The sequence below is a fragment of the Athene noctua genome, chromosome 1 (assembly GCF_965140245.1).
Source record: "Athene noctua chromosome 1, bAthNoc1.hap1.1, whole genome shotgun sequence".
Lineage (NCBI taxonomy): Eukaryota > Metazoa > Chordata > Aves > Strigiformes > Strigidae > Athene > Athene noctua.
The window spans coordinates 176,764,234-176,791,755 of NC_134037.1; the positions used below are offsets into that span (position 1 = coordinate 176,764,234).

Below are 27,522 nucleotides of genomic sequence, written 5' to 3' on the forward strand. Positions count from 1 at the left end.
GTTTGAGGTCGTCTTCTATGGCAGTGTGTAGGAGAGACCTGAAGATTGTCTTATGCCTCAGCTTGCCATAAACTGCAAACAGCAACAATGACAGTCAGGTAAACGCAAACCAGTGCTGCTTGGCTTTTTCCACCCTCGCTGACTTTACGGAGGTCTGAAGAGGGCAGAAGGATGCATGAAATTTCGGTTGTATCATTGCTATGTACGATAAATTTATTTTCTACTCCAGTTTTAATTTGCTGAAGCAAGAGGTGTGAGTGGGTACGTGCTTGGTGCAGCAGAAGACATATCCGATGAATAAGGGGGAAAATGTCTTTCCTTTGAGACTTGGGCAGCAGGAACGGTAGCTGTCTTGGCAGAGTCCGTACGTAAAGGTCGGTTTAAGTGCACAAATAACAGGTGGTAAAACAGCGACTGGGGAGATGAGGCAAATTTACTGCACAAGTAAGCTGATTAGGTGGAATAGTGCGGTTTGCTGAGCAGAGAGAGGTCGGGCCACTGGGCTGAAGGAGTGAATGGAAGCAGGGCGACTGTAGTATGGGATCGGTAGGCGGTGAGGGAGCGGCAGGAGGGCAGGGGAACAGAGTGGGAATAGCAGCGGGAAGTCTCCTGTGAAGCAGCGCAGGGAATAGCTGGTTGGTTGTGTGCAGCTGTGGAAGGTGGGAAAGACATTCAGCCCGGGGGTGGCCGCTGTAGAGGAGGTACCCTCTTGTTTTATAAATCAAGAAGGGGGTGGGGGGTGGTAATGAGAGACTGAAAATAGGCGGGGAAGGGGATGAGAACCGCAATAAACAGGGAGAGGATGGCAGCGGCTGACATAGAAGGTGAGGGGGAAGCACGTGGCAGGTAGCGAGTGGGGTGGGGGCGGCAGCGGCGAACCGAAGGGCCGTGTAGTTTAGTTCCCCTCTTACAATAAAGTTGGAGTTCGCCGGGCAACGGCAAAATGGAGAAAGCAAGGAGGGGATGTTTGTGCTGAGGCAAAGCCCTGTCCGTCCCACGCTGGGCTGCAGCTTCCCGCATGCTGCGTGCGGGTCGTGGCTGGGGGGTCGCTGGGCCGAGCGGCCCTGGCCCGCCGGGCTCCGGTGACCCGGTTCCCACGCCGGGTGGCGAGGCTGCCAGTGGCGGGAGGGGACCTGGGATCCGCCCGCAGCGCCGGCGGCCGCCCAGGTGCCGGGGGAGGCGTTCGGCAGCCTCCTGGCAGGGCTTGCGCTTGCCCGGGGTGGGCGCAGCGCTACACCGCCCCGCGGGGCCGCCGCCCGAGAAAACCCGGAGCTGCGAAGGCGCCGAGGGAAGGGGCCGCGCCGTGTAGCGGGAGCCGGCCGGGAGGCGGCGGCCGACGCCACGGCCCCGAGCCGCCAGAAGCGGACGGCCGGTGGAGGCGCGTCCCCGCCACCCAGGCGCCGATGCGGGGGACCGGTGCCGCCGTCCCCAGCCCCGGCCATGCGCGGCCCCCGCTAGGCTCCGGTAAGGGGCTCCAATCCCGGCGAAGGTGTGGGCCGAGGGCGGCGGGGCCGGCCCGGCGCCGGGCTGGCCCGGCAAGGGGCAGGGCCGTGCCGGTGGGACAGGGCGCGGCACCGGGCCGGGGCGGGAGCGCGGCGGTGGCGGTTCGCCGCCCCGGGCAGCCCCCTCCGCCGGGCCCGCAGGTGGCGGCGGAAGTGACGGCCGGCGCGGGGTGCCTGTCGCGGGGAAAGATGGCGCCTGCGGCCGTGCTAGGCAGCGCGGAAGGTAAACAAGTGTGAGCGGCGGGCGGCGGGCGGGAGCGGCAGGGACCCCGGGGCGAGGCCAGGCCGGGCAGGGCCAGGAGCGCCGGTGCCCGGGCGGCGCGGCACAGCACGGCGGGGGCCGGCTCCCCACCTCCCCCCGAGCACGGACCGCGGGGAGGAGGGAGCCCAGGATCCCCCCTTCTTCCTCCGCCTCCTCCCGGCTTTGCCTCAGCCATTGCCCCTCTCTTCAGCCCCCCGGCGCCTCCCTCCGCCGCCGCCCCCGGCTTTATGTTACACAGGGGCCCCCCTCTCCGCCGGTCCAGCGGGAGGAGCCGCGTCTCCAGCGCCGCCGCCGCCGAGAGGTAGGTGAAGCCGCCGCCGGAGTCCCCCGGGCTCTCCCGTCGCTGCCTGTCCTACCGAGGGCGGCCTGGGCTCCCTCCTGGCCTCCGGGGACCCTTCTCCCCTGGCCGCGGCGGGGCGGGGGGGGGCGTCGAGCCGGGTGCCCGCGGGCGCCGGGGTGGGGGGGGCGGTGGCGGCGGGAGGCAGGCAGCGGCGGGGCAGCGGGCAGGGCGGGGGGGCGCGGGGCGGCCGCAGCCCCGGGCCGGGCGCCGCGGGCTCCTGCGCCGGCGCGTCCGTGAGTCCCAGAGCCCGCCGGCCCCGTTCGTCGGGGAGCTCGGCCTGGGAGCATTCGCTCCCAGCGGTGCGGCGCTCAGCGTGTCAAGCAGACCCTCTGAAGTCGGGCATCCGAGTTCCTACCCCCGAAAATGGTCCTTTCGCCCTCAGCGATGTTGGGGGAGAAAAAAAGTATCTGTGAGCTGAACGAGCAGACTGCCGCCCAGGATTGGTACTGGAGCTTTGACCTCGTTGGTAAACACTGAAATGTCACTTAAAAATGTAAAGTTTTTGTTTTATTGTTGTTTGGGTGTCGGAGTTGTTTTCGATTTTTTTTTTTTTTTTTTGGTCCCCTCCTTTAGAAGAAGAATAGGGGAACCGTAAAGCTGTTACTGGATAAAAGGGGCAGAACTACTGAAGTCTGGCTTCCTGTTGACTTCTTTGTTGTGTATACTCGTCTCTAAGATAGTAACCCACCTCTTTCACCATCATTGCCCCAGTTCACACTCGATCCCACCATACCACCATGTGCCAACATCCTTTCTGTCTTTCTCCTTCCAACACCTAGCCAACGCTTTTAATTTCTACCACATGTCCTATAAACTCTCCCACTGTCACTCATCTCCTTTCACTTTCTTTAATTATACCCTGTGGCTGGTTTGGTTCTACACATGTGTTGATTTGCCTTTCAGCAAGCAAAGCAGAACGGATAACTGTTGAGCTCACATTGGAGACACCGGATCTTTTTAATTTATCTTGCTGCCAATTTGGGGGAAATTGAGATTTCTGTCTTTCTGACAAATGAGGTTGACATTTGGCAATGAGGTCAAAAGCTGTGTGTCTTGAACAAAAGGCATAATCTCATTGATCTCGTTTTTCAGAAGATTCGAAAAGTATTGACTAAATTAGCAATAAATATACAGATAATAACAAAAAGACAGTTGTAAGGGGTAGATCAGATATCTTAATTTAGATTAATTTTTTTTACCAATATAGTTTAAATAACACTTGTATCTCATTACCTTTTAATTATGCTAAAAATTTGTGATGAGAGTTCAGGAAAGTAGGATTAGATTTTTCCTACTAAGAAATACTTCACTTGCTACTTTTCTGTATAAAATATGCCATGATTTCCTTGATTAATTTTTTCACAATGAGAAAATAACTCTTTGTTAATTTTTTTTTTTTTACATTTGAAAAAACTAATCATTATAGAAGGCACAAATATATATATATATGGAATGTTGACACTTGAGGTAGAGCAGTCCTGTCCACTCAGAAAGCAGTAGTGATTCTGTAGTTTTCAACACTATTATCATTTAACTCTTAGTAATACAAGTTTTTTCAGCTAAAGACAATTATCATTCTTATGGATATATTAAAAATATTTTATGCTTGGCACCTGTTCTGGTATCAGTAAATGTAATTGGAAGAGCATTGAGCTGAGCTGGCTCTACGTTCAGGAATATGTTTTTCTGTGCAGGTGTAGTGATACAGTGATCTTTAAGCCAAATGGTTTGAACTAACTGAATGTCTGTGAAGTGCAGTCACATCATTTGCATAATGGCCTAATACAATGAGAAGCTAATGTATATCTTATTGATGATAATTCATGAGACAGAAGCTGAGTTTAGATGCAGTTAGGTGAAGTTAAACTGGTCAAGTAACTGCAGCTGTTGCCTGAGTTTGGCAGTCTTAAAATGCTTGTCAAGCATGTACTTTCATCAGAATCCTTTTGATAGTCATCCTAAAACTTGATTTAAGGGCTGAGCTGAGGAGCATATTTTATTTTCTGGTGGCTAGTGTTGTAAAATGGGAAGCTTCTGACACATCATCGATTAGTATTCATCTAAATTGAACATATGTGAAAACTATACTCCTCAAAAATAGTTCTGATCTGAGACTGAGAGTTGGGGTTGTTCCGCCTAGGGAGACCTTATAGCGGCCTTCCTGTACTTAAAGGGGGCCTACGGGAAAGATGGGGAGGGACTCTTTATCAGGGAGTATACTGATAGGATGAGAAGTAGTGGTTTTAAACTGTTAAGAGGGTAGATTTACATTAGACATAACAAAGAAATTTGTTACTATGAGGATGGTGAAACACTGGCACAGGTTGCCCAGAGAAGCTGTGGCTGCCCCCTCCCTGGCAGTGTTCAAGGCCAGGTTGGACGGGGCTTTGAGCAACCTGGGCTGGTGGAAGGTGTCCCTGCCTGTGGCAGGGGGGTTGGATCTAGATGATCTTTAAGGTCCCTTCCAACCCAAACATATGATTCTATGATTTTGTGTGTGTGCTTATAATAATTGGTGCCTTCTGTGCAGAAAGACTAACCTGGGTTATAGTCTAAGTTTTTAGGAACAGAGAGCAATATGAGCTGAGAAACCTATTCATTGTGACTTTATGCATATGAGAGCACCAACACATCTGCTTGAGTTAGTGGTTTCTCAAACAGAAAACAGAACAAAACACTCTCTCCTACTACTCCACTCTATGAAGATAGCTAAAGACTACTTACTCAGTACGGTTCTAGCATAGAGTGGTATATAACCATACTGAGCTGAGACACAGTCCACACTGAGTTTCATGTGTTTGGGTGTAACTAGTTGTAATAATGCTTCTAGCATACCCATAACAACCTCGGAGACCACTGATATGTTAATAAAGTGCTGCTGTTGTTATGGACTGATGCAGATCACTCAGGGATAGCAACATGGGTAGAGATTGTAAAAGGAGCTGTCAGGGTAGTATGCGTGCCCCTAAGAAATACTTCATGCAGTGTGGGCAGTTTTCAGGAGTACCCAAGTTTTAATTTCTAGAGTTCTGGCAGTCTGGTTCCTCTGACTGGCAGCAATCGGTGAGCTCCTAACTCCTCGCTCCTAAAGTAATCCAGTAGTTTTGGAATTCTCTGCATGGATTGGGTGAAGTCTGTCTATAGTGTGAACCTATCTATGTATTTAAGATAAATTGTTTCCCAGACTTCACATATTAATCATAAAGGATTTTGGATGAAACACATACAAACTTGGATGTGTTTCTTTGTTTCCTACATCTGCAATTGTAGCAGTGGAGTTTCAGTATCCACTGGTTAGTGATCTGTCTCAGTTTTGTGTCGTTCTTTCTGTTGCTGTTGGAGGGGAATTATGATGAAAAATGGTGGTTCAGACAAGGTTTAATGGTTTTAGCATCAAACCATGTAAACAAAGATTTAATTTGGGGATAAATTATTCATATTGTGTAAACATGTATTTATAGACTCATTGCATTCTCGCTCATTGCAGTACACTGCATACAAAGGCCCATTTTTTAGCGATGAATATGTGCAGTTTGAATGTTTTGCTTGTGTGTGCAAATGCCTGTGTTTATTGTATTTTTCGTACTTACATATAACATTTGACTATGGGGAAACATCCTATTTCTGCAGTAAAGTGTTTGTTTTAACAAAATTGAGGTCAAAGAATTCTGCTCAAAGCCATCTTTGCTATGCATCTCACTAAATAAAGCATATGTAATGGCTTTAAAATTTGCATTTAAATGCATGCATTTGGTGGATGAAAGGAAACAGATAGATGGAACAGATTATTGGATTTTAGGCTCTGTTTTAGTACTTTGTGTAACCAAAGTATGGTTCTGTATGTCTGGTGAAAAATCTTTTCGTGTAACTCATAGATGCAGTGTTCTATTATGTGAATTGTTGTTCAGCTGTGTTCACACAGGTGCTTTCTCAGAATTTCGGTGAGGTAGGTAGAATGCACAAGTACTTCATAATCTGTGAACAAAGGAGCCTGTTAGTTCTGTCTCAGCATCTCAGATGAGTTATTAAGGAACAGCAGTAAAGGAAAGCAGAAATCTGCCTTTCAGTTGGTATTGTCAGTACCTTCCTGGAACAATACAATTCGGGCCCTCAAAAGTGCATATAAGCTTACATATTACATAAACACACTTATTTAAAGGGCACGTTTTCAGGAAGTACTGCTTTTGGATAGATTTTTAAATCAAGCAGGGCGTGAGCAAAAAGCAGGTATTCCATAACTTCCTTCTCAATAGCTTGTGCATTTAGACTCCATTTCTTCTGCTTGTGACTAAGAGCCTCAGACACTCTGAGGAAAGAAGGTTCTCCTTGTTTAGCAAGAAAAAGCAGTCTGGAACAGGGTTTTCAGACTTTTATTACAGCTGCAGAATAAAGATGAGAAATCAGTGTTCCGAGTAAGTGCTTTTACAGTCACAGCAGAGTAGACTCTGTAATGCATTATGTGCTAAAAGAGAAAGAAGTGTCAGGAAAAGCTAATAAGGTTAAGCGTATTTCTCTTGGCTTTTCAGCAGAATCTTACTTCCTGTGCTGCCTTATACTGATCAGCTCTACTATGCGCAGAACAATGCAGAACGCCAACTTAGATTTTTTTTTTTTCTTTATTGTTTATGCATTGGAATTTTTTGTTCCAGTTTTCTTATAGACCACTGTAGGCTACATGTCTTCCTTAGGATTAAGTGTGCTATTGTGATTTGCATGCTTGAAGAAAATCTAACTCTGGATTTTGCATTTTTATTGAAAAATTTGAAAAAAAAATCATTATGTTATTGTCCTCTGGGAAATAAGCTGCAGCATTTGAATAGTGCATAGAATTACATCTAAGATTGCAAATGTGTGTGTGGGAGGAATGGCATAGCTATGCTTTAGAAAAATGACTTCACTGGAGAGTATTTTCTATTGCTTTTTTAATATTTGAACTACCACATTGCTGTTAGCTAATATCCTCAGTCAAAAGCAATAGAAATGAAGATTTTTACCAGTTGATCATAAAATGCATTTAACTATCTAATTTCCCAGTTTCTGTTCTATTTTCATCCCCTTGTGTGTTTGCACTGGCCAATACATTTTTGTGTTGTAAAGAAAAATGTCTGCTGATACTGTGTATGGCTTTATGCCAAAAAAAGGGTATTTTCTCTTTTTATTTAATGCAGAGAGACAAGTAGTCTTTCGCTTTTCACTCGTAGAATTCTGAAGCTTCTTTAGATTGTATTATGGAGAAGCCTTACTAGTTTTGTCTCTACTTAAATAATCCATTCAATATGCTGCCTGATGTTTGGGAAGAAAAATACTTCGAGATTGAAAACTGTAGATTTACTAAAAATTAATATAAGCAGGGATGTGAAAAGAAGGATTAAGTGACTTAAACCCCCACATTTTTAAAACATCCTGAAATAATAATTTCAGAGTGTTGACCATTGTGTTACCATTGTAGAGTTTTGTGTCTGACTTCTGCGCTTAATATATTTTTATAGAAGAGGTGGTTTTAGGGACATGTGAAAATTGGAACCCTGAAAGGTGTTCCCTAAATGCAGGGGGTTTTTATATGTATTTTGGTGATTCCTACCACCTTATTTTTTTGATAGATTTAAGATTTGAAATGTACTAAGCAGTTTATATCTGATTTTTTTTTTTTTCATGTGTCTTATTTCTGTTTAATCAGAATTCAAGGGGAGGTGGCTAAAAAAATAAATAGGTGCAATCTCTGTGTAAAAGCAACGTGATTACAGTCTAGTTGAGATTGGAAGGGACCTCTGGAGGTCATTTGATCCACCACCCCCCCAACCCACCCTCCCGCTCAGCGGGGCCATCTAAAGCCGACTGCCCGGGACACTCTCTGATGCTGGCTTTTGGGCTTTGTGTATTTTTTATTTGTTTTGATCCCTATAAGGAACACTGGAGGTGCTCCTCTGGCTTTGGTGCATTTAACCTCTACCATTTGCCTCTGCTTACCTTCACTTGCCAACATTTTGCTTCTTTGAGGGTGGCGAAAGAGGTCTTTTAAAGCCTTCCTATGTGGAAGTTAACTTTTTTCCTTTTATTTGCAGAGTGCCTATGATGTAGTTATCTTTTCAAGTTAAGGGGAAAGACCCTAGTATGTGTTTGGAGCTTACTGGTATGGTTCTATGTTGTTCCTGTACGTAGTAATGTATGTACTGTTTTGAAGAAATCCCTTCTGTGAGATTGCTACCTGCATGAGTCTGTGTGATGGGAAACCTCATTATTTTTAGATTAATATATGTTGCTTCCATCACCTGGGGAGTGTTGCTTCATTTCTGACTTTTTTTTTTTTTTTTTTTCAAATATATTGTATTATTCTGTTCAGGTGTCAAGCTGCAAATTCCAACTGTCCTGTCTTTTCCATTCTTGGAACTGAAGCTGGGGCATATGTCTTAGTTGGTCTCTTAAAGAAATACAACTTACAAAGTTGTACTGAGAATCTTTAGTAACCTCTGGCCAATTTCAAACAAGACTGGGGACAGTTGTTTCAAGTTGCTCTATAGTTTATGAAAACAGGTGGCCCATTTAAAGGCAAGTGACCATTAAATCTCTTAAACAGGAAAGACTGAAGTATGAGCTCAACTATTAATAAACGTTAGAGAACTGGGGGCAGGGGGGGATGAGCTGTCACAAGTTCTATAGCAAGAGAAAAAAAAGCACTATTATTAATGATTACCTTTTATCTGATATCAGCAATCCCATTAGAAAGCAAAATCATGCAAAGTCAGGCTTTATGCTTCCTCTTCAGTTTGTCACTTCTTTTTGAGGTGCTACAAGTTAGTAAAGTAATTATTTCATTGTCTGCTTTTATGCAAGAATTACCAACATCTAGGAAAAATATTTGATGGTAATATTTCTTCCTGGTAGGCATGTGTTGTGTTCAGGAATAAGGGACTCGCCATACAGATCTCTAGAGCAGTTTGCATTTTCTCTCTTCTGTCTTCAGTGACATTGAGGGGAGTATGGTATCATGGATACTGGTGAGAAAGTGATTAGATTGTCAGCTTTGTTCTCTTGCTGCTGCTCTTACTTTCAGGAATTTGAATTTTGTCATAAGGCCTTAATTTTCATGAACGCTTCTGGCACTAACTCTATTGTGCACAGAACCTGTCAGCAGGCTTCAACAGTGTGGGAGCAGTGCTAATTCCATGAGGTGTGGCTACAAACACCCACTCACCATTTTAGCTTTGCATAGACAAAGAGTATCTCCAGTTTTGTTTTCCAGGATGTGTGCTGATGGATTATGGAGAGGAGATGATTATCTGTTGATGGAGTCTAATAAAATACATTCCAGTTAAAATGACAGGAGTCAGGATGTGGTGCTTGAGGAAGTGGGAGTAACATGTGAACTGCTGCTCACTGAAATTGTGAAACCTGAGCCAACCTAGAGCCACTTATGGGTCGGTCTACTGCTGTAAAGTTCTATAACCTTGAAAATTAGCAGGTTTTTTAATGTATTGATGTTGGTGTTATTTAGCTTTTCATGCAGGTTACCAGTACCAAAACATTAACTTTAATTATTATAGGAAATTCAGAGTTAAAGGCACGAGTGAATGTTGCAGTGTACTTTAAGGTAGGATAAAGTGAAACAGAAACGGCTGAACCAATTCTAGTAGCTGATTAATGCCTATATACTCTTTTTCCCTGTTCCTGTTCATGTGTGATGTCCTGCCCTCTGCATCAGGTTGGTTCTCGTGCCATACTCCCTGCAGTGTCAAGTTAGAAGACGGCTCACTGATAAACAGAAAGCTGTCTGGTTTTATGTGTGCTGGGGGTGGGTGGTATGTGTGTTGTGGTTGCCTCCCCCCCTTCAGTTTTCTGCCAGGTTTATGACTTGTCTTTCTAGAGCAGTCCAGTGAGCCCCACAAATGACTCAAAATAGGCAGCAGGAGCTCAGAGCCCAGAATGACAGAGAGGGAAAATGGCACGTGCCAGTTGCCCTTTAACTAGTGATAAATTGTTAGATTAGTTCAAGCTGCCTCCTGCAATTTCACCCTACTTAAACCCAAGGAAGTTGAGCAAAATTTTGAGAAACTCCTGGATTTTGAATAAGTTTTGATATAGACTCTTACTGAATATTTATCTTCCTTAACTTTAACAGGGTAGGATCCTGCTAGTCTTTAATTTCTTTTTGGCTTATTTACAGTTTGGCTATAGCTTGCATGTAAGTAACACTGTATCTGCAAATGTTTAAATGCTTAGTAAGCAATTAAGCTTCACTAAAGCCAGTATACAGAATATTGTTTATTGTGACCTAGTCTTGTCAGTGCTTCGTGTTGCCTTAGTATATTGCTCTTTATAAATCTCATAATCTAATTAATCTCTATAGTAAGAAACGAGGGGGGAAAAAAGGGACTATGTTGTTACAGGAGAAGTGAGACACACAAACTTAAATAATATCTCTGAAAACGTTCAGTTTCCTAGAAATAACTTTTGAGTAAATTGACATATTTTTAAAGGCACAAATTTTTTTAGTTTATACCTTGTACACATCTTCTGTCTGAAGCTAAGTAAGTTTGGTTTCCTTTCTGAAGCCTTTGATATTCAAGAGTGGGTGTTTTATTGCTCCCCTGACATAATTTTTTAGAAAGATTGAGGGGTGGGGGAGAGGAAGAAAACCATGACAGTCTTTTTAGTATTGCGTATTCATTATCTGACCACTAAGTAGCTTGGAGTGAGGAATCATTTTGGCAGTATTGCATAGTTATTCTTGTTCATTACACTTTCTTTTAAAATGAGAATATTTGGGGGGGAGAAATATTTAAAGTTTGTCTTTTAAATTGCTTCTTAAGTTGATTTTTCAGCTGAAGAGAAAACAAAAAGGGGCGGTGAAGACTTTAAGTCTTAATTAAAAAAATCTTAGGATTTATCTGGTCAAGAAGGGCTTGTGATATGTTATTAGAAATAACAGTTTATTTTTATTTTTATTTATTTATTTTTTCTTCCCCCCAGGTGATTCATGGCAGGGGACGTGGAAGGGTTTAGCTCCTCCATCCATGACACCAGTGTCTCTGCTGGATTCAGAGCACTGTATGAGGAGGGATTGCTTCTTGATGTCACACTTGTCATTGAAGACCACCAATTTCAGGCCCATAAAGCACTGCTTGCCACCCAGAGTGATTACTTCAGGATTATGTTCACAGCTGATATGCGAGAACGAGATCAGGACAAAATCCATTTGAAAGGTCTGACAGCTACAGGCTTCAGTCATGTCCTCCAATTCATGTACTATGGAACTATTGAACTGAGTATGAACACTGTTCATGAAATCCTTCAGGCTGCCATGTATGTCCAGCTTATAGAGGTGGTAAAATTTTGCTGCTCTTTTCTCTTAGCTAAAATCTGCTTAGAAAACTGTGCAGAAATTATGAGACTTCTGGATGATTTTGGTGTAAACATCGAAGGAGTTAGGGAAAAATTGGACTCCTTTCTGCTAGAGAATTTTGTGCCACTCATGTCCAGACCTGACTTCCTTTCATATCTGAGCTTTGAGAAGCTCATGTCTTACTTGGATAATGATCATCTGAGCAGGTTTCCAGAGATAGAGCTGTATGAAGCTGTTCAGGCCTGGCTGCGCCATGATAGAAGACGCTGGAGGCATACGGACACCATCATTCAGAACATCAGGTTTTGTTTGATGACACCATCCAGTGTTTTTGAGAAGGTTGGTGCATTTGAAAAGCAATAGACAGGATTCATCATTTAGCTAGGGCAGCATGCCATTAAATAGGTAAGATTCTCAAACCTATTAGGAGGAGCAAAAAGATAGCATTTATTTTTCTAATAAACCTGTAGAAGACATCTAAAATTATTGTCATCTGATTATTAGACAATAGTATGTACAGTGGGTGGAGAACAGGTAGGTTTACAATAAATGTTTTTAAGTGACTTCATATGGAAAGGACATTTTAAAGTAAGGTCACTGGTATCAAGTTTTATTTCAATAGTTCTTACTGTTTTCCACAAGTTGCTTCTTGCTTTTCAGAGATTTTTAGAGCTGCATACAGTGTGCAGGGCATATGTCATGATAATTGTTATCAATATAATCAAAACACAGTGTCTGTAGATTTTACATGGTTTAAGTACAGATTTTTTTTTAGTTACAATTGAAAACTAGCATCTGCTGTTAAATGTGCAGCATGTTTTTGTTGTTGTTGTTGTTGTAGTATCTTCAGTGCTTGTGCTGTTACACAGCAGTTGGAAGTAAGCCCTGATTCTGCAAAGTTACACATACATTTCATTCTACACAAGGCGCATAATACAATCAGAAGTTACTGACAGTGAAATGTAATGATTTCCTATAAATATCAGAGAAATCTTTGTAACAGGTGATCTAAAATTCAACTGATCATTGTATGTATTAAGAGGTTAAAAGAGAACTTGCTTTTTCTACTGTTCTGTTGAAGAATAGACAAAAAAAATGTTTTCTAGTTCTTGAGAATCTCTGAGTATTTGTCAACAGTAGAAATTACAAAATTTTGTAAGCAGCTCTCTCACAGGCTGGTAACAGTAAGGATATTCCAGTTAGGAATTACTTAAACTGTGCTATTTTGTTTTAACAATGTTAATTTTGTGTGTAGGATACAACTTTAACTTGTGTATTTTTCACCTTGCAGTGAATTAATAAGATTTAAGACCCTGTGGTTTTTTTGGGCTTCTTACACATTTTCCTTATATTTTTACTTTGGTATCTAGTGAATATACAGATAAGGCTATATTATTCTTTGTGGTTTTAAGGGATACTGGATCATTTAAGCAGTAATGTTTACACTTGTATTTTAAATTATAAAAGCTATGAATTACTTCAGAGATTAGTGAGTTTTTATATTTTGGAAAATTTTGTGTGCGTAAATTGAGTAGAAGAAGTAATACATAAAATACATCTATGATCCTATATTAGTGTGTAGATATAAACAAAATAAAAACCTAAACATTTTAGAACAGTAATGTAATGTTTATATTGGATTAAAACATTTCCAGCTAGTAAGAGCTGAACTCTGCAAGATACTGTGTAGTGTCTTGTAACACTTTATGTTTTTCGTAACATTAATAACGTTTTTACCTTATTATATGTATTTTTGCCTTATTACACAATTTAAAGTCTTCAGTAGGAAAACTGGTAGGATTCACAAAGTATCCTTAAGGTTAGTTTAATAGGTTAAGACTTGTGTGAAAGAGTCTTTGTGGTTTTGGGATGCGAATTCAAGCATCAAGCTGTCTTCAGTTAGATTTCTGTAAGCACAAGTGAAAAGTATATGCTGGTCTTCAGCATTATATTTAGGTATAACTTCTGGAGCTTGTTTTGCTATCAGTGGCATAAATCCTGCCTACAGTGCTTTTCCTGTTTTATCTTGACAAACAGCCAGATAGGTCGGAGAGATGTCATTTTCAGCATCCCAGTTTATATACCCACATGTAAAAGCTTTATCTGTGAATACCCTTTCCATTAATTGTATGTGGAAGCAGAGAGAAGCCAGTGCAGATTCTGGAGTGGGACAACTCAGCAGAGGGAGACACAGCTAGATAAGTAAGTGATTTGTTGCTGTAGCTGGGAATGTATTTGTGTTTTGCCCTGGCTTAGAAAGCATTGAGTAATCCAGCATGGCAAGTGGCTGAAGACAACTGCAGTTGGAGCTAACATCAAAATATAGATCATACTTTTTACCTTTTTTTTAAAAAAATAAAAGAGCATGTCTCTTAACTGTTCTGGCAGTAACCTGAGAACTCTTTCTTCTCCGTGTAGCATAGGGAAAATACTGGTAAAACTGCTTTTTTTTTGGAGATCCACAAACAGAATTCACCCTTTTCCTGAAGCCAGCACATTACTAAATGCCTGCGTGAATGTACCAAATACAATCTGAGGTTGACGTTTCCGGTTCAGCAAACTTTGTATTTGCTGTACGCTGGCTGTCTTGTCATATGTACTCTCATGTAAACTTTCTCATACACATTTCTAAGATGCCTGTTACTGTAATATATAAATCACTTATGTAACTTAACTTTGCAAGTCACAATAAGGATACTTTTGGCCTCTTAAGCCATTCTATTTCTTACATAATTTTTGAGAGTTACAATGTGAGTGGGATGGCTTATCCTTTTAAAAATGAAATGATGAGTGACTCTAGATTTATACCTTGAGGCTGATGTGTGTTTGGAGCGCACAAGTGAAGATGCAGCCTGTTTGCTTACTCAAAACTGTCCTGAAAAAAATACTTCTGAAGTATGGATCCTTTTGTTCCTCAGCTGTCAAAATAGATGTAGATATATGAGGGAAAATGGAAAGATAAATGAAGTAAGGGATTTGGGAATAGTTAGAAAATAAAGGCAAAATATGTAGGGAGAAGCACAAGTTCCACTATCCATGTTACACTTTCCTTTATTTGAAAAATGTGGCTCTGAAAGTCTTGAGGAAGGTTGGAGATAAAAGTCGGGCCATTTCTCCTAGTTTTAAGTTCATCTCTGTGTTATTGGAGGCAACCATGTTATGTTCATACACTGTTTAAGCTCTGTTTAGGTTCTGTGTACTACTCAGACTGAAATGTTATTTCAAAACCTCTAGCCTTAAAATTGAAAGGGATGTTTTTGGTGTCCAATCTGTAGGGTTTGTTATGACTAGCCCATGCTAATTTATAAATTCTCAGCTTAAATCAAAAACCTAGTAATCACTAGGTGCATCACACGTTATCTTTGAGTATGTGCTTTCCTGTGCCTATAAAATAGTAATTTTTGAGAACATGTCATTGTAATTTTATGTTGTTGTGACTTTACCTTTGATAAATGTGTTGAATTTCTCGTTTTTCTCATTTACTTCCATATCTAGTAATTCCTCTATGACTTCGTATGCTGAAGCTTAGAATAAAGTGTCTAGTGGATGAGGTTAGTGGGCCCCTCTTCTCTTGAATAGGTGCTGCCCTTGATATTTTTATGTCTGAAGGTTATTGCTGACTTGGACAGACTTGCTAGCAGTGTTTGTTATGTGCTGAACATCTTAATTCGGGCATATAGATTGTTGGCTCAACTCTGCTTTGAGATAATAGATTTGAATTAGATTCCAGCTTGATTGTGATAATTTATCTTGCCAGTTTCTAAAAAGAAAGAGACAAAATATTCAATTTGAAGGCATTGTCCTTGCTGCACAGAGGCTATGTCATATTGTCTATCTATGCTTAGGCTGAAAAACAGTAAGTGACTTGCAGAGTAGCCCTTCAGAGCCCTATACTGCTACTGACCAGTTTTCATACTGATCATGAGATGCAAGTAATGACCCACACTATAAAAAGGGAGAGTTAAGTACAGCAGCTTGTCCAGTGCTATGTATACTGATGTTTGGTTGCAAAGTAATTCGGGTTGCTACTGTTTTAGAGACATGTGTGACTTTTCTGTTTGAATGAATTTTCATTTGGCATGTTTGTTAATATTTTAATAATATTTGTTGACAGGCTTATAATTGTGCTCAGAATAAAGAGATAAGTAGATGTGAAAATAATAAGAAACCTAGTTAGTAGGACTGATGCTTTGATTCAGCTTAAACTCTAGTAAAATATTGGGATTTTTGCAAGTAAAAGGAAGAATTTGCTCTCTAGAAGTCTGATGCAGACACCGTCATTATTGACTGAAATGGTGTAGCGTGGCTTCTGTATTCCTAGTAGTTGAGTTTGAGTCGCATCACTTAGACATTCAGAATTAGCAATTTTAGAAAACTTAAGTAAGGACAATTTTATAACCTTCAGAATAGTTCTCTGCTTGTGTGGCTAGAGATGATAGTCACATTATGAGCCATCCAGATTGTGCTGCTTTTTTAACAGTTCTACAGAAAGAACCAAGCAAATATCTACCCCCTACAATAACATGTTAAGATTTAGTTACCAGGTGTACAAATAATAGATGTTTAGTTTTGGCACTTCAGAAGTAGCCTTTCTTTATGGTTTTGAAAGCTTTTTCCTAAAAGCCTAAGTAACAAAAATGCAAATAGAGCAGTAGCTGTAAATGGTTGTATGAAAAAAAACCCAAACAACAAAAAAGTTATATACTGAAGTCAAACTTGTGTTACAGAACATTTACCTTGCATTTCATTGTTCTTCCTGCAGGTTATTAGTTTGCTTAATTGTTTTAAGGTGAAGGGGAAAGATGATAAACATGATATGGGATACATCTGGTTTTTGTAGGGATCACTTTTCAAATTAGAAACTAATGTCACATTTTTGGTTTTACTTTTTCATAGAATATAGATGGAAAATTCTGAAACTTACATAGCTGCTGCAACTAGAAAAGCATACAGTACAGCAGAAAAATAGGCAATGATTAATAGCTGCATTAATTTGGAAAGCCAGCAGTTTTTACTGAGTGCTTCACTGATGCAAAATGAAGAAAAGAAAACGCATTCAAGCTCCAATTTACTATGGCTGGAGGGATGGTGGTGATTTTGGTGAAGTCTTGGTGGTTTTGGTATTGACTACCTAGGGGGTGAGTAGAGAGGTGGATGTTTTTAATTATTTTCTTAATTACCTTTTTTATGGAATGATACACTTGATTTTATTTATGCTGTTCCCTGTCTGGGTAGCTAAAAGTCCAACTGTGAACCACTGTAACTGGTAGGTAATGCAGGGAGGTAGTTCTCATTAGACTTCTTTGGGGAGCTCTTGTATTAGTGCTGTGTCCCAACAGAACCTCTGTAAAATTTTGTCCAGAAAACTGAAGAGAAAGAATTTGAAAGAATATTAAAAAGCAAAAAATCACACAAGCAAAGCTTTAGCGCTTGGATTAAATTCCTTTTTTACAGTAAGACTGGGGTTGGTAAGGGAATTCAACTTAAACTTTATTTGAGATCCTTTAGCAGGATAATCTTCCTTTAAACTTTGAAAACACTGAAGCATTTTTTTTTTAAATCAATTCAGAGTTGATGGTATACTCTTAAGCATATGCATTTGTTTTACTTTAAGGTTCATAGTGGTTAGTGTACATTTCCATCTGGTTTGGATGTTTTGCAGAAACTTGTGAGTGTTCTCTCTAAGTATGTTGGTAATTAGGGGCATGTTCCTTCTAGAGCTCCATTTGAATCTAACAGGAAAATCAGTCTGTTGGTAATCACTTAGATGTTTGTTGATCAACTACTTGTTGCTACTTACGGGTAGTGGCAGAAGCCTACTTTCCGAATGCTGAGAGATTTCCTTCAGTGTATTTTGGGTGTCAGACAACAAATCCCACAAAAGGCTTGCTGAAGGCTGTGTTATTTCATCTACTAAAACTAAAATAGGTGCACAACTTAGAGTTGTGTTTTAATACCTAAACGCTTACATTTTAATGCTGGTCTTTTTTGATTATATACACAAGTAGTTAAAAGTATTGTAAAGTTACACAGAAGGGTAGGTCTTTGGAGGGTTTTCCTTGCTATGGGCTGAATATGACTTTCAAATAATTGTGGAAGATTTCACGCAGACAGTGTGTGAATGTGAAAGTGAGCAAACTGACCTACATTTGCTTTGGCTTCATTTGCATCGCACAGTCGTGAGCAGTTTGTACTTTCATATAGGCATATCCTAACATTCATCTTAAGCCATCATCTGAGCCTCAGGAGAGGCAGAGATTGCACACGTGAAAGGTGGAAGGCTAGAAACACTGATACTTTTCCTCAGCAGCAAAGTCTATGAAGCCTCCGACTGTCTTTCTCTTACCAGAATTTAGATGGTTTGTCACTGTTTTGTGGGGTTTTTTTTCCAAATATTGAAAGAATTGCTAGTGCTTGTTTATTTTCACGTTCATCTCTTCAAGGTTGTGCTTGTAGATAATTTCCCCACAAACTTGAGTCTGAAAGAGTTGTTTATAACTTGCAGTTGCATTTGCTTTTTGATGTCTTTCTGCTTTAAGGTCAGAGATTGAGGCTTTGCTTTGATGTCAGTGCCTTTGTCAAGATAAGTAGTAGTAAACTACTAATAGATTGATTCCCTGGTCTTGAGATTCTGTCTCTGGAATTAGAGATAGTTGTTGTTTCCTTTTGCATGTTCTCATGGGGTGAGATTTAGGCGATGTGAAGGAGTAGAGTGGTGAGGATATATGAGACTTATTTTAATTTCAGTTTCTGGCTGGCATTTCAATTTCTAGATCTAAAGACAGAGTTGTAAATGTTGAGGGGGAAAGAAAAAACATTTTTCATCTCTGCCAGGCTTTGCTGGCATGCTTCACATGGTAAGCATGTTGATCCTGTTGTCTTCCATAATCATCCAAGAAAACTTGAAATGCATATAGGTGGAACAAAAATCTTTTTCCTTTATGTTTAATTCCAAAAATGATAGCTTCATCTTGGGAATGTGTGAAATAGTCATGCTGGTTTTGAATTTGAAAGTTACTTTTAAGGATAGAGTAATCCATCCATGATTCTTTGTTACTTTAACTTTGTTTCATTTTTGTAACCTTGAAGGCTTTCTGTATGTTACCATTTTCCTGTGCTGTGGTTCTCCCCACCACCCCTCCCCCAGCATATTTTCTAGAATTTATGTTCAGTCTTTTCAGTCAGGCAAGGTATATGGTTTATTCTAACAAATGCCATATGAGCAGATCTCCTGTGTTTGAATGGTATATTCTTTATTTGCAGTAAGAAAATAGATCTTTTATTCCCCAGAAGAGCTGAACTTACTGTGGGTGTTTTATAAGCACTATCCCTAAGTAAACTTTCTTGGTCCATCATCACCCCCAGTAAAAATGGTAGAAGCTGGATACTGCCCCGGGAATAATATATCAAATCTGCATGTGACCATACTCTTTTTCCAAGCAAAGTTGAACTTGCCAAAATAAAATGGGGGAAAGAAAAAGTGTAAATAAAACTATCAAATTCACTGTAACTCCTGAGCTATACAGTGCTTTACAATGGTAAGTTAGTATTCAGGGTTTTTTGAAAATCTGGTGTGTAAAACAATCTCAAAATCCATGTGAATCATGTCCAGTAATAACAGTTCAAAGGATTTTTTTAAAATGTTCATCTGACAGCAGAATGTGTTAATTACTATACAAGGAAGAGAAATGATTAACAGAAAGCTAATAGAATTTGAATGGTATGTGTTTATGGAACAAGCAACTACTTTATTCACAAGGTATAAAGAACATTCATTTCCAAATTGCTTTTCATATACATGAAAACTCATACCACCACCCCTTAGGTAAGTGGTGGTACAGACTTTTGTCCCTTGGGACAGGGAATAAGAGGGGGGGGGAACATATATTGAAAAATAGTAGCTTCTGATGTTACCTTGTGGTCACTTTGAAACTTCAGGGTGGCCTGACATTGATTCAGAGTGTTGCTTTTCTTTTTTGAGTTGATGGGAGCTAAAAGCATTCAGGGTGTTTGAAAGCAATCCATTTTTATGTGAAAGGAACTGGGATTTAGGATCAAATCTGTTAAAGGATTGTGGATTTGGTAATAATCTGGTGGGTTGTAATTTGTTTTAGAAGTGTTATTCTGTGTTAGACCAGACTGTACAAGAAGAGTTGAAGCCCCTTTGAAGAGAATCCCATGGTGACCCAAGGACTGCCTGGAACTAGATGTTCAAGATGGCGTTGTGTTTTGGCATTGTCTCAGGACCAGTCTCACGAACTTAAATGGGCTTAGATAGTGGGAGGGGTCCTAGAAAGGTAAATTCTTATAATCTCCCCCCTCTACTCCAGCAAAACTGAGCAGGAATAGCTCTTTTTCAAATTGAGGTGGCACTGAGAAGGAGCACTTTACTACTATGTGGTAATTCAAAGTTTGTAACTCTCAGGTGGGAAGTGGAAGTTTAAACCTACCTCCACAATTTACCAAAAAAATGCATAACCAAAGGATTATAGGTTGAGATGTTTTTCTCTTGTGTTGAAGGTGTTTGTTAACATGTGGAGACTCACAGAGGGGAAACCATAAGGTAACCATCCTGACAAGTGGTTAGTGTGATCACGTGTTCCGAAGAAAGGGATTTGGGTACCTTTGCTTCCCACCCCAATAAAATAACCCTGTGAGCAGAGACTGGTATTTGGGAATACCTGCTTGGGGTCAGTTGTGAGAATTCATTAGAAATTAGACTAAGGTAGACCCTGATAAACACAGAATGGATGTGTAGAATGTTTTTCGAAACGAGGAAAATAGTGCATTTTTAGTTCAGGTGCTTCGTGGATTAAGCACATGGTTAACAGAGGCTTTTTTTGGGGTGAAGGAATAATGGTTTTTTAGACTTGGGGATTTCAATTGTGTCTAATTCCACCTTAAATTCTGCGTGTGAGTATTCTGCTGAAAATGTTAGTCACTGCTGTTAATCACTAAATTACCTTCTGGATTTTGGACAACAGTATATTAGCTTAAGCCCCCGTGCACAAATGCAACTGCTGTCAAGATTGCCTGAATGAAACTAAGTAAAATAATCTCCTAATGACACATAGTCATTTAGGTTTTCTGGATTGTTTCTCTTGGTCAGAATTTTAATATCTTTTAAATGTATTCATAGGTAAAAACATCAGAGTTTTATCGATACTCCCGGCAGCTGCGACATGAGGTTGACCAAGCCATGAATTACTTTCATAGCGTTCACCAACAGCCTTTGATGGAAATGAAATCGAACAAAATTCGTTCTGCCAAACCCCAGACTGCAGTATTTAGAGGAATGATAGGACACAGTATGGTAAACAGTAAAATTCTTCTCTTGCACAAACCAAGGGTCTGGTGGGAACTAGAGGGTCCTCAAGTACCTTTACGACCAGACTGCCTTGCCATTGTGAATAACTTTGTGTTCCTATTAGGTGGGGAAGAACTGGGGCCGGATGGTGAGTTTCATGCTTCATCCAAAGTGTTTAGATATGACCCAAGACAGAACACTTGGTTACGAATGGCAGACATGTCTGTTCCACGTTCTGAGTTTGCTGTTGGAGTTATTGGGAGGTATGTTTATGCAGTGGCTGGGAGAACCAGGGATGAAACGTTTTACTCAACTGAACGGTATGATATCACTGAAGATAAATGGGAATTTGTGGATCCCTATCCAGTCAATAAATACGGACATGAAGGGACTGTGCTTGGTAACAAGTTGTATATCACTGGTGGAATTACATCATCTTCAACTTCTAAGCAAGTGTGTGTGTTTGATCCCAGTAAAGAAGGGACAGTAGAGCAGCGAACAAGGAGAACTCAAGTGGTCACTAACTGTTGGGAGAACAAATGCAAAATGAATTATGCAAGATGCTTTCACAAAATGATTTCTTATAATGGTAAACTTTATGTCTTTGGTGGTGTCTGTGTGATCCTGAGGGCCTCCTTTGAATCTCAAGGATGTCCTTCCACAGAGGTTTATGACCCAGATACTGATCAATGGACTATATTGGCTTCTATGCCAATTGGTAGGAGTGGTCATGGTGTAGCTGTTCTGGACAAACAGATAATGGTTCTTGGAGGCCTTTGTTACAATGGTCATTACAGTGATTCAATTCTCACCTTTGATCCAGAGGAAAACAAATGGAAAGAAGATGAATATCCAAGGATGCCGTGCAAGCTGGATGGCTTACAGGTCTGCAGCTTGCACTTCCCTGAATATGTTCTGGAGCATGTTAGACGCTGCAGCTAAAACAGAATGAACAACCCAATGAAATACAAAAAGCTGTACCTAATTTGTCAAAAAATACAAACCAGTTGAATTCCTTCAGAGACATCACTTTGTGTAGAAGAACAACTGCTAAATGCTTAAGAGAAACAGGTTGTACAGGGAGTGTACTTAATCGAGTTTATTAGAAAAGCCAATAGTTGGTCTGATATTGTAAAAGATTTGGGTTTTTTTAACAAACATAATTGTAAGTAAGGGAAAGAAAAATATATTTTTGAGTGTGCTTATTTTTTTGTAACATTTTATGTCCATAATGCTTTCTTTTTATTTTTTTTTAATGGCCATTATACCACCGTGCTTCTGAAATCAGTTGAGTTTAACAAAATGTGGAAGAGAAGAAAGACTTTATTTTCATTTTTTATTGAGCATCAAAATAAAACTCATCATCTGTACGAGGGTATAACCAGATATAAAATAACAGAACTAAACAATTTCTGTATTTTGTGTTGTCTTTTGGATGCTTTCCCCATTAATTGCAAAGTATTCTCTAATCTGTTAGGTGTTTTTGTTTTCCCTCATATATGTTAAAGAATAATCTAAACCCCTTTGCATGACCTTTTTCCTGGTTTTGTATAGTAGTACCAGTAAGTCTGCCAAAATGAAAACTACACATTTTCTACTAAATTGAAAACAAACCATTTTTATATTCAAAACACTATTTCTATGCTGCCTTCTATTGTCTGCATTGTGTTTGTTGGTGAGTAAAAAATATATACACGCACATGCATACACTGTAAAAAACTATATATAAATACATCTTTTTATGTGCAGTTACAATATTATATTTTAACTAGTGCACAGATTCAGCCATATCTGTTGAATTTAAGGTATAGTACTATCCTTTAATGAGCTAAATAATTCAAAGTTCTTAAGTAACTGGAGGCCTCATTTGGTATCGAAGTATCTTTGGTATATACTGATTGATTCAGTAACTTTAAACTCTTTATATTGATGCTACATAATGAACTGTTGATGATTTGTTATTTATAATATTTTTTTTTTAAAGTTAAACACATCTTACCTGAGTTTCTTTTATGTTTGGATGCGGTGCCCAGTTTTCTTTTTTTATGAAAAAGGAAAATATCAATAAGCAGATGCTCAGCACTGCTTTGACCCACAGTTATTTTCAGAACTGGATATATTACAGTTAATTCTCAGTACTTTGCTTGTACTCATACTTCAATTCAGGTACTTTGTTGGTACTCGTATTGAAGTGGTATAATCTTTTTTATTAGTATAATTTTAATTATCAACTGCTATGAACTACTGTGTTTTGAAAATGTGGAGTTAGATGGTTGGATGGTTGGTACCGTTTATGTTACAAAAAAAACTTACACAGCTACAGCTACTGACCTCGAAGTGCATGAGTCGAGATGTGTGGTCCAAGAGGGCTTTGAATAACTCCATTGTGTTAACTTGCAAATATTACTGACAGACTGGTAAGAATTATCTGTCAAGACATAAATAATAACAGTAATTACATATCTTTAATGACATAAAATTAGCCACTTCTGGAATCTAAAGGAGAGATTTGGAGAAGTTGAAGGCTCACACTTAGTTCAGATGCATAGGGGTAAAATGCTGAAACAAGCACCTGCATGTTCTGTAAAATCTTACGCTGCCATGTTTCACTTGAAGCAATAGACTTTACTTTATATGCAGCAATGCAAAATCACTTTATTCAGCATCTTCCAGTCAGAAATCACTGTAGAAAAGGAATGTACAGTACTCAGGGAGTTCAAAAGAATGCACTTACAAAGGGACCAAAATCACCCTATATTTCCTATGTTAAAAATAATACTTACTTGCCTAAACTAAGTTTGAAATAATTGATAGAAGTTAAAAGGACGTGTAAAACTCCTCATACTTGTATTTTGATATTTTTGTAGTAATCATGTTCTGGGTTGAGATGTGAGGATTTGGAGCTATATGGCAAGTTGGCAGATATTTAAGGTTTTTTTAAAATTAGAAATTATTTACTGATAGATAGTGTTTTCTTTTCATAGTTTTTAACAGAAAGAGAGAATGTATGCCATCATAGCTGTTGTGATCAGTTACTTACACCAGTAGTGGCTGGACCAAATATTGTTATTCAGCTTTCTGATGCAGACTAGTTTGCGGTTAAATTTAAGTCTTTTTTTTAATCAAAATTCAGTTTACTGAATTAGAATTCTAATTTACTTTCTTAATATCTAACTTAAAGCCAGTGTGGCTTATACTAAAACCTCAGTTTCACTGTGAGACTTGCATGTACATTACCCTGCATGGGTGAAGAGATAAACTGACTCTGGTAGGTGCTGGCTGTGTGCAAGTAAAAAGGTCCTACTGTACATAGTTCGTGGAATATTGGTGCACAAGAAAAAGACAAGGGTTTTTTTATTGTTTTTATTCTTTTTGTCACCAGCTCATTTCTCAACAAGTTTATGGGGCAGCAAAAACTAATCCTGCTTGAGCAGGCTTTCATGGGCATGTTATATAGTGTGGAGTACTTCACTTTTATCTAGGGCCAGTTTGGGGAATGAATGTGGTTCTGGATGTCCAGTCTTCCATGATTCAGGTGTGGTAAAGAGACATGGCCAAGACTTTATTAAAAATAATGGTAAAGATGGGGGTGTATCAAATTACGATTTTGAGTCTGCATTTAAGCACCTTCTGAAATTTTGTGTGCTAAGCAACTGCCTCTAAAGTCATTGGTGAGTATTGACACTTGAAACATGAAGAACCAGATAATTTTTAGGTGCTCTGTTTTTAAGTTCATATTTATCTTCAGGTGCCCAGTTCTGAAAGATGTTGTTCAGGATTGTAATAGTAATTATTCTGTGAAATTCTAACTTGAACTGTTGGTTTCAGCTTCCCTGAAGTTGTCTCTCCATTGAGAAGCTGGCTGTAACCTTTCCAGCATTAGGAATGATTGGAATTTGCTTGGGTTTAGAACGTGGGGGTATGTGAGACTATTTTGTTAATTGACATTTCTACTGTGCTTTTGTTGTTTCAAACCTTGAAATATAAAATCAGTTTACAATCTATTTCCCATTGCAGTGGAACTTTTGAGGTAGTTATTTTTATTCCTTTATATATCAGAAGGATTTTTGTTTTCTTAATTGAAAATTTCTGTTTGTGTTTGCTTTTAGTATTTAGCTCCAGATAATTTAGTGTTTAAATTGAAACCCCCCTAAATTGACTAATAAGAATTGTCTGTTACGGTCAAATTTTGAGCATCATGATCAGATTAACATGGGTTTTAAAAACATTTAAATGCCCCTTGTTTGTCATGGAAAAGGTAAGTTACAATCTGTGATTACCGAGTTTAGAGGGGGATGGTTTTTCTATTCCCACCCCAACCATACTGGCATACCAGCAAATCTAATCTTACTCACATACTTAAAATTTAACATGTGACCTGCTTTTAAACAGCAAGTGTACTTACCTTTTCTTAAAAAAGATGGACATAGTGAGTTACAGTCTAGAATTTTGTTTTGTTTTGTTTTTTCACATTTATTGCAAAAATGTTTTGACTTCATGTCTTAATTGAGCAACTAGCTCCAGTAGGAAAGTTTGGTTTCAGATGAGCCAGAATGGAGAAAAAGCATAGTGCTGTAAAGGGGTTGGACAGTGCCAGTTCCCATTCCATACGCTGCTGTTTCTGTTTTTAGAGGACAGATAATTTTTTTCAAAGTATTGCCTAAGATAAAAATAGCTCATTTTTCTCCACAGAGGGTGTTGGTAGTAATTTTGTAGTGGGAGGTATTAGGTTGCAAAAACACCTTTTGAATTTTTTTTCCCTGTTGATTCAGCTGGAGGAAGGCAGTACTTGATTTTACAAAGGCTCTGCTCTTTCAGAAAGCACTGCTAGCAAGAAGAGCTAGCAGCAGAGTATGAGCTACCTGGCAACCTGCTTTTATGTTACATTCTTTTGAAATTGGGGATGCCCTACTTTAGGCAGTGTGATAACAGTCCTATTACAACTAGCTCTTAAGGGTTTTTGACTTTAATAATTCTCTGGTTTCTGAGATTTGCAGCCATTTTTTTTGAGGACCTCCTGCCTTACAAACCCAAGTGATGTGTCTTTTCATGCTGATAATACTTGCATAAGGGGCAAAGCTTCGCTTGACACTCGGAAAGCAAAGGATAAAATTCAGCAGGTACAAATTCCAATCCGTTTACAAAGGAAAACATTGCTTTAATTCACTATGTCCGTTCTTTTGCAAAAGGAGGGTAAATATCACGGGGAGATGCTAATGGCTCTTTAAACTTCAAGCTTGTGTCAGCATTTATATGACAAGTCTTCTTAGAAATAGTCACATTTGTAGAGGTATTTTGCCTTTTTATTATGTTTTTCCTTCCAAAAAAAAGTAGTAGTGAATTGGACCCCTGATTCTTTTAACACTTCAAGCGTGTATTTCACATATGTGAACAGTCTAATATAAAGAAAACTCTAAGGTACTTACAACATTTGCACTTTTGCTTTCTTTTAAAACCTGTGCTTAAGTGTTTATAGGGTTAGGGGCATCAAAGAAAACTTCTGTCCTGCTCTCCTTCCATTAAAAAAATACAGCAGGTGAAGTTACTTGAATAAGTGTGGTCTATCACATGTGGCAGGGCTCCCTGCCGGAGAGTGGGAAAGAACATAACTGGAAAGCACATGTCATCTACTTAAAGCTTGCCAGTGTCCTGATTTTAATGTTTGTAAAACAGTCTGAAGCTGCTTAGAATAAATACTAATGACTACTTTTGCACCTGTATTCTATTTTTGGAAGTTGGTAAATAAGATTTCTATTCATGTGGGTAAGTTTCATAAAACATAGTTTTGGCAGGTGGCAGAAAAACTGAGTTGTTTTGAGCACAGCTTTCCTGGATTTCTCTCTATGAATTTTTTCTTTTTCACTTCCCAAATTTCAGTTAATATTTTTATAGTCTTTTAAAAATAACTTTCAGAGATCAATTTCAAACACCTATGGATTAATATTAAGTTGGTAGCTAGGGGAAAACCACTTCTGTTTGCAGAGGGTAGTTTTTTGTTTATGGCTCTGGTAGAAAACCTTACTGTTAAGTCTAGAAAATACAATGTTATGTAGGACTGTAAAGTTTATCTATACTTAGGGGGCTTTTATTACCTCAGTGGGACCCACTTAATTTTTATGTCAGTTCTGGGAACAGGTGAAGGGAAGAGTGAGCTATGTTTTTATTTTAAATATTTTCCCTATATATTGTTATTTTTATAGATCTTTTTAAAATAAATTATTATATGCCGGAGATTGCATTTCCACTATAGTATCCCACTTGATTCCAGTGTACAATATCAGATTGTTTGTATTGAAAAGAATGTATTTGATACGTTAACAGGAAAAGTTATTTTCAAACCATGCTGTGTTTGTGTCTAGCAATTGGAAATACTTTTCCTATAGAAAATTAAAATTATATATATATGACCTCATATGTACATTTGGATTAACTGTCTAATGATTACCCCAGGGCTGCTATAAACTTCTCTGAATAATTTAAGAATTGCCTCTTCTTAACTGTTTTAAAACCTTTTTTTCTTGTCTCTCTTTTTGGCAGAAAGTAGTTTTCCCTAGCTATGGATACAGTATGCTCAGACTTGCATATATGTGCTCTGTTTGGGTTTTAAACTGAAAAAAATGTATAAAATGTGTATAAAGAAAAGTGTAAATAAAATATTTTTAATCTTTAAACACTCGTGTGTAAACTTTGTAATACTCAAAGTGTAGTGCACCTGGATTACTTTCTACAGGACTTCAGAGTTTACTTGGTTAAGCAACTCTTCAAAAATGT

At 39.3% G+C, this 27,522-nt stretch overlaps 1 protein-coding gene across 5 annotated transcripts; it reads left to right on the plus strand.

Moving 5' to 3' along the window:
* Nucleotides 1–27,416, plus strand: KLHL15 (kelch like family member 15). 5 transcript variants are annotated; one of them, XM_074905725.1, is made up of 4 exons: nt 1,288–1,464; nt 1,955–2,065; nt 11,072–11,783; nt 20,584–27,416. In XM_074905725.1, exons 3-4 carry the CDS (start codon nt 11,079–11,081, stop codon nt 21,691–21,693), a joined length of 1,815 nt encoding a protein of 604 aa, XP_074761826.1. In that variant the 5' UTR covers nt 1,288–1,464; nt 1,955–2,065; nt 11,072–11,078; the 3' UTR covers nt 21,694–27,416. The 5 variants fall into 5 exon arrangements, with proteins under 5 accessions (XP_074761864.1, XP_074761826.1, XP_074761856.1 ...); XM_074905734.1 differs by lacking the exon at nt 1,288–1,464 and adding an exon at nt 1,685–1,725; XM_074905763.1 differs by lacking the exons at nt 1,288–1,464; nt 1,955–2,065 and adding an exon at nt 1–98.
* The last annotated feature ends 106 nt before the right edge of the window (nt 27,417–27,522 follow it).